We start from the raw sequence: 7,977 nt of genomic DNA on the forward strand, positions 1-7,977 counted from the left end.
TCTACTCCTAAGCATTATCATTATAAATCATATCATTTGATTCTGCTTGCCGATTAACCTCCAGCCCGTTCAAAAGAGCAGGACCATGTTGTCAGCTCGTAGTCAATGTTATTACCTCTTTGTATATACCTCTACTGAGGTCATACGTTGAAGAGTGAAAGTGGCCTGGCTCCTTCTTGCCTGATATGTGTTTCTTTAATATGTATGATTGGATAGGCTTCCTGCTCACTGTATAAAGTTTTCTTGCTGCTTGTGCCATTAGCATAGCACGTCGATAACAACTTTTGGAGTGTTTCAATCTGAGAGTTTTTCCCATAATTTTTAGTGAGAACCTCAATCAAAATCTTTGCTAAGATCAATAAAGTATGCGTTTATTGGAGTTTTTCTGTGGTAGTTGAGTAATACGCTCTAAAATACCCTGGCTGTGATGGTTGCCAATAATGTTTGCTTAGTATAACTGAGTAGAAGAAATTTCAATTTATAATTGGCATAACAATGGTTTTGGATAAAATTGCAGGTATAATAAGCGTGAATTACATTATAATGGGAATATATAACCCTTAGTTATATGTGGTCGATAGTCAGAACATCGTGTCCAGGGGATTTCCAGAAGACATATTTTTAGTTCTACACCAAGGTCGGTTTAATTATTATTTGGTAATCGAACGTCTTGATGTGGTCCGTTTGAAGTTTCGGTGTTTAATTTTCTTCTTCGGCGATTGCTTGAGACTATGACAAATATGGTTTTAAACTCATTTGCCATACAAGTATCCCCAGATATTTTATTTTTTATAAGCGGTGACTATGATTTATAGTTTGTGGAATTTGATTATTTCAAATAATTTTGAAATCCAAGTTTCGAAACCATGCTTCAATGGCATCCATTCTTGCTTGTTCCTCTTTCTGCTGACATGCTTAAGCTTGTTGTAAAATGTGTATTTTTATATTTCTTTGATTGGATTTAGGCTGGTCGGTCTATTATTTCATCCTGGGTTCAAGTTTTTCAAATACATCCTCACCGCTTTACCTAAGGACATTAAAACATAGTTGCATAATGCATACATCATTTGCAAGAGGAATTAGTTTCGGCATTGAAATATTGTGAAAATTGTAGTGGCGTAAATCACAATAATAATAAGCTAGATTTGGATTAGATATAATCCACTTGTTTTGAGAATCGTTTTCTAATGTCGACACAAAAGGTCAAAAATATATATTTTAACCTTTCAAATATTTTCATTTATCATATTTTTAAATGACCTGTTTGTTTTTCATCCATCACACAGCATTTTATTGCTGAGTTCTGACGATGAAGACTGAGGTGCCTGGGATTTTGATTGTAAGCTTTTAATGTAGGTAAACCATATGAATTAATTCTGTTTGATGTGTGTTATTGGTCGGTGTTTTTTTTAGCAAAAAACTTGTCATTTTATGTAAGCAATTACACAATTACAATTAAGAAGCAGGACCATATGCAATTACTTCAAAAATGTAAAAAAACATATTTTTTTCTTCAAACAAAACACAATGGTCACGAGACGCTTGTGTTTTGTTTGAATTAATATTTTATTAGACTTGCTTATAAACAAATTACATCACATGTACGCACGAATTAATTGGGCTAATATAACAAATATATATAGAATGGTGAAAAACCCCATTGATTGTATCTACCCACTCAAAAATTACACTGAACTAAATGAATCAAACATGGTATCCTGCTTCCTAACTATGAATGTGGATAAAAAAATTCTACCATCTAATATAATAATTTAGGTACTTCCTATTCACCTGACATACTCATTTTTTTTTCAACTAATTTATAATTATAAACATGTGTGATGTTTTGGATGTCATAACTGTCAACCAGTAGGAATTGTGTATTTAGATACTCTTTATAACAATAGTGATTGCCTATATGTTTTGTTTTTCCATTAGTAAGACATTTGTAGACTTTATCTGTTTATATTTTGAACAACTTCTTCTAATATTTTTAAAAGTATTGTAAAATTATTTTAACGTTGTTTATCATACAATTAATATCACTCCATGTTGTCCATGTTTCTAATAAATGAGTTGTTCCTATATTATACCTTAACAATTTTCCACATATTCGCGTTAAATAAATGATAAAATATTCGGATTAGAGAACTAAATTCGCTCTTTTTTCTTTTTATATGTTTATTTAAAAAAATATTAATAAGTCGTTGCTTTGTAAAAGTCCACCTTAACGAGTTTCAAAACAAACAAATGTGAGTATTGCTAATTTTTTAAGAAGCTGTTAAATTATTTTTGAAATTCCGTTAAAAACGGGATTGCAGGCTTGATAAACTTTTAGGAAATTCGTTATAATATCGGAACATGTGTTCATGTACCTGCGTTTGTCTTGAAAGTATATAATAATGAAATGCTAAAATTTTATGATTTTTATGAACACGTGTTCCGAGATCGTGAAAATACATTGATGTTTTACTAAAAGTTCAGGAAAACTATCAATTCATTCGTTAAAGGAATGTTTTTTTTCCCGTTTACCCGGATTATGAATAATTTGTGGAGATTCCTAATACATTAGCAATATTTTTAACAATTTTTTTTTCCTCAAATTTGCAATTGGTATTGCTCAATTTCGCAACTTTACACCACTACAAGCAGACTTAAAAATTTACTCAAAATGATTATTTAAACTGGAATAAATATATTAATATGTTTTCAGCAGTGCCGAAGCAAGCGGATCTTCGCCATCATTATCATCATCAACGGATGTCTGAGCACACTTCTCCCCAGACTAAAAAAACAGACAATATCCGACTCAGAACTGTTGTTGTCTTGTGAGGTGGGTGAACCTACGTCGTTTTGTAAATAAAAATGAAATAAGCGACCCCTGGGTTACCGGTAATTAAACTGAAACTAACCAAAAAATAAACTACGATACTCAAAAAGTCGACGTGATAGTTCCGTTAGACTATAAGTGACTAATGGCTAATACATCAATGGGCTTAAATCGCCTGACTCAAAGTGACCGCTTATTCGAAAGGTACACACCTTCAAATGATCTTGAGTCAGTTGACCTGAGACATTGATTTATGACAGTGATCTGTGACATTGACCTGTGACATTAACCTGCGACATCAACCTATGACAACCACAAGTAGTAACCTAATTGTTGCAATTTAATAAAAACATCATCAATGACGGCAATGACCTAACACGTGAAAAGTCAAAATCATCATTACAAAGTGATCTTTATGTTTTTAGGTACCTACCTACTAAAATCAGGATTAACTTAAAATACCTATTTGACTAAATAGCCACTTTGTTGATGGTGCTTTAACTGACCTTGTTCATCATCACGGGTAAAGACATTGGTACATTGAAATATTTATGTAGGTAATGGTCGATAATTAAACAAATGAAATGCTCTACTCAATTATCAAAATCAATTAAAATTATTCTAAGGACCTGTTGGTTCAAAAAAATTCAAACGTAACATCGTCATCAAATGGTAACCATCGCAAATCTTTTTTTGTTTACTTTTGAAAGGTCTCCGTTAAAAGCCGATAAATGGACTTAGATTCGGTATTTAACAGGAACCTCTCAACTGTCTTCTTTGATGACAATTGAATTTCTGTGAAACATACTGTCCATAACTTATGCAAATGATTGAAAATGACAAACTATGAAAATTTGTTTTATTACGTTGTTGATAATGCATACAGGATGATAAGGGACGTAATTAACTTATTTTAAACATTAATTCCTCATTTTATTTGAAGTATAAATTGTTAGTGAAATTTTGGCCTCCGGTGACTTTTTTGATGTTTTGATTTTTTTCTACAAAAACATAGAAAAACCGTTGGAATTGGACAGTTGGGCAGTTACTCGGCTAAGTGACCAGTGTCGATATGTCATTTTTTTAATTAAAAAAAAAACACCAAAAGTCACCGTATACCAAAATTTCTTTTAATTTTTTTTTTCATTTGTTACTCCAAATAATGTCAGGAATCACTGGTTAAATTACGTACCTTAACATTCTGTATATATATTAAACTATCAACATCAATATGCTGGTCGTAATTTATTTGAAATTAAAGTATGCCTAAACTTATTGTTTCCAAGATTTATTTTATTTATATTGATTTAAGAGAATGATTATTTTTAAACCTAAAAGTAATTATTTTTATATAATTTTTTTTTTAATTTTTATATATTTTTTTAAAACCCAATAATTATTCAAAACTTTTATCTAAGAAAATAAAAATGTTATTCACGGAAAAAACGCATACTATTAAATAGTAGAAGAAATTTTTACGACTTTAATAAAGAGTTTTTTTTTTGGAAATATTAAAAATAGCGAAGCTGGACCAAATGTATAAAAATGTTTTATTAAAAGTAAAGCATTTTCCTTGCTCCGTCATCAGAATGAAATGGAAAAATTTCTAAATAAACTTTTAGAGACAGAAGTGTAAAGAAGTAATAAATATGCTGTAAGTTAAGATATTTTGATGATGCGTTGAAATAACAATGGATAAAAAATATTGAAATAATAATGTATTACTAGTAAAACATCGAAAGTCATCATTTCATATTGGTAAAATAAATTGGTTTTCTGTAAGTAATTTTACGTGTTATCTAATCGATGTTCTTTTTGGTTGTTATTTTCAAATGCATTTAATTTGCAAACGTAATTAAAATGGCTTTAATGTATTAATTATTTTAGTTATTATCTATTTACTTAATTATTATATCAAACGTTATGATATCTCATATGCAAGTAGTCATATTTATTTTAGCATTAAAACTTGTAACAGATAATATTTAGATGTAGTCAGAAGTACATAATTGTTTATAATTTTAAGTAGTTCACCATTTGAAGATAAATGTGTTAATACAATATTAAGTTTAAAATACTTCGATATTCTTCGTAAAATGATATTTACTTCACAATGTAACAATATTATTTATTCTTGTTCACGAATATTATATCAATTGTTACCCAATCTGTAGTAATGAAACATTTTATCATCTTGACATTATTTTATGTTGGAGATGGCCTAATTAGGTTAAATTAATCTTATATAATGAACATAGTAGTGAATGGTAGGAATATTTATTTTGTTTAATGCGAGCGAGTTGGTGTGTGTCATTAAATATAAACGTCTTCAAAAACATTCCAATGGAAATTAATTTTATTTTTTGCATTGTTAACTCATTTATAATTTCTGTTTGCACATTTAAACTTACGTAATTTTATAATTTTCATATACTTCATTTAAATAGTACCTTCAAAGAAAACCCATCCATTTCATTAATAGCTCTACAAAATAAAACAGTTTGATTGTAGGCTACCAGAAATATAATACTATAAAATAACACCCATAACATTTTATTACAATACGTATTATATACTTATTCAAAAAATAATATCCGACACACTAGGCACTAGTACTAAATAAAAAAATAGAACATTTTTTTCTAATTTGAAATGTGGTAGCTTTCTCAGTGAATTTTATCACCGAAATAATTACCTCATTTTAACTTTATCACCGAAATAATTGGCTCATTTTAATTTGGATTAAACGTAATAACGATTTAAATCACCTAAAAAGTCATTTTATCTACCCTACAATCAAATAAATAATATAAGTTGATATCACACAAATCAACGAAACATTATTATTAGAATATTTTAGTAATCTTTCAATTTTAATACTTATTTTATCATCAACCCTTATTTTTTTTGTAATTTTTATAAAAAAATGTGTTCCAAAAAATTTGTTTGAAAATGAGATTTAAGAATTGCATATTATTAGAAAATTTATTGATGTATTTAAGTTTCAAAAACTTATTATTTTAGTTAAAAACATGGAAGTTATCTTTTTCTGACTCCCATGGACCTTCATGACACTGTGTATTTTAATAATTTCTATATATTTTTGGCGGAAAAATGAATGTTCTCAAAGAAATGATTACGTTCATTCCAGTCCTTTTCTTTACAACTCGACCATTTACAGTCATTTTTAACTCAATGGAGCTGATTACAAAATTAGAGACATTTTAAAATCAGTTTGGCTTTATTAAATTTGCTTTACTATAAAAAGTATACAGGTGTCAATAAAATCAACTCATAAAAGGTGACGTTTAACGTTTGACGCGAAGCGTTTATTGAATTATTTCCCAATATCTTATCATATCTTCACAAAATTTGGTATCTAGAACCTAGATCATATACACCAAAATTCTGATTTTCAATAAAAAAAATCCCATTACTTCAACTATTTTCTAAACCAGATAATTTGATGGGATTGTTTGAGTACCTACCTTATAAGTTATTTCATAATCAATACATTATGGAGTAGATACTTTTTGTAGTTTACTCGGGAAATTTCTAGCCGTCATTCAATACATGTTAGTATTATCTGTCAAAATGATAAAAAATATATATTTATTGAAATTAGATGATTCACATGAAATATGAGACACAATAAAAAATATTTAAGAAAAAAAGCTTTTTTATTTCTTTCTCTCACTATACTGTACCAAATATAATTTACATGTGATCTGCTGAATAGCAGTAATTATTTTGCTTTTGATAAGATTTTTCAAAAGCTGAAATTGACCTTAAATTGTGCCGTTAAGGCACAATCCAAATCCAAACAAACGGCAAATTAAATGACGATTTGACGACACTGGTGCTGCTGAGTTTATGTGAAACTACTACTGACCATAAGTCCATAAGACTATAAGTCATAAATGAAAAGAGTTGGATCAAAACAGTCCTGTGATATCGTCCCTGGCCCGCGTCTCCCAAGCGCCTAGGCCCTGCGACATCATCGCTGGCCTGCGCATTGACCCTACGTTTACATCTCTACATCTCTACATCTCCCGCGCATCTGCCTACCAGGTCATTCATACCTTCGGCTCTCTTACTTTACACTGTAATAATGGGAAGACTCAACGTCTTCCCCAGTTCTGAACACCATCTACAAATCCGGTCTCCATCAATACGGTGTCGAGCCACCGAATTAATCACCTCGACCACTCCACTAACGTCATCTCCGCTTACATCTGATGTCGATCTTCGACCCGAGGAATTCGCCGTCGACCACTCTATCAACTGCATGAGCTTCGGTCCGAAGTTACCCCTCGCTACTACACTGACTTGGTAAACGCCATGTCCTCACAATCCCTTTCATTCGTCTCCCCAAACAGCCGATTACACTAAGTTAAGAAAATTAGGACAATGTTAGTGGTTTCTTAGTCGAAGTATCATACCGTTAAATAGGATTGAAGGCGATAGGGCCGAACGAAAGACCCCGTTAGATCAATGGTAGAGTGAAACCCCGGTAAAGATGAGGTCCTGGATTCAATTTATAGATGCGACCGAATCTTTATCTGATTTTCTGTTTCAAATTTTTTTTGATAGTTCCAAATATTCGCCGCGGCCGCTCTTTTCGCCCTTTTTTTGATTTTCGCAAATTTCTCGCTATATACAAAAGTCCTACAAAATTATGACTTTAGTAACCAGTAAAACAAGAAAAAAAATATATTTCTGATGGGTTTATGAGATGACCTAGCTCTAATATAAATAAATATATACCAATTTGCAGTTTTAAAATACAATTTAACAACCGGCCCCGAAAACCTGTTAATTTACCTTCAGTACATGAATTGGTATTTTCCATGGTTGTCGATAATTTCACAACCAGAATTGTACATCCCTAAACCTTACCACACCTCCTCATCTCCCTTAGAGGCTCTTGGCGCATGCGCTTACTCACTTTTCTATTTTCAGATATTGTAAACCATTTATTTTGAAGTCAACTGAAAAACTCTACCTACGTATTTATTTTTTATCATTTTTCTGTTTTTTTTTTCTTCAGATTTCCTAAAACCTATTTTTATTTGTTAGCAATAATTTGTTGTTGAAAATAACCTATAAAATATTGTGATAAAACCCTTACACAACCTTTATAAATG

General features: G+C 30.5%; 1 protein-coding gene across 1 annotated transcript in view; it reads left to right on the forward strand.

Annotated features, from left to right (window-relative positions):
- Window positions 1–1,320, forward strand: part of LOC149409353 (uncharacterized) — a 43,347-nt gene extending 42,027 nt beyond the window's left edge. The window contains exon 17 of the mRNA XM_089649781.1: window positions 1,287–1,320. Coding sequence (XP_089505907.1) covers window positions 1,287–1,320 — 34 coding nt within the window. The remainder of the gene's footprint in view (window positions 1–1,286) is intronic.
- Window positions 1,321–7,977: the final 6,657 nt, after the last annotated feature.

The sequence above is a fragment of the Hesperophylax consimilis genome, chromosome 31, assembly GCF_061612785.1.
Source record: "Hesperophylax consimilis isolate HC1 chromosome 31, BYU_Hcon_1.0, whole genome shotgun sequence".
Taxonomy (NCBI): domain Eukaryota; kingdom Metazoa; phylum Arthropoda; class Insecta; order Trichoptera; family Limnephilidae; genus Hesperophylax; species Hesperophylax consimilis.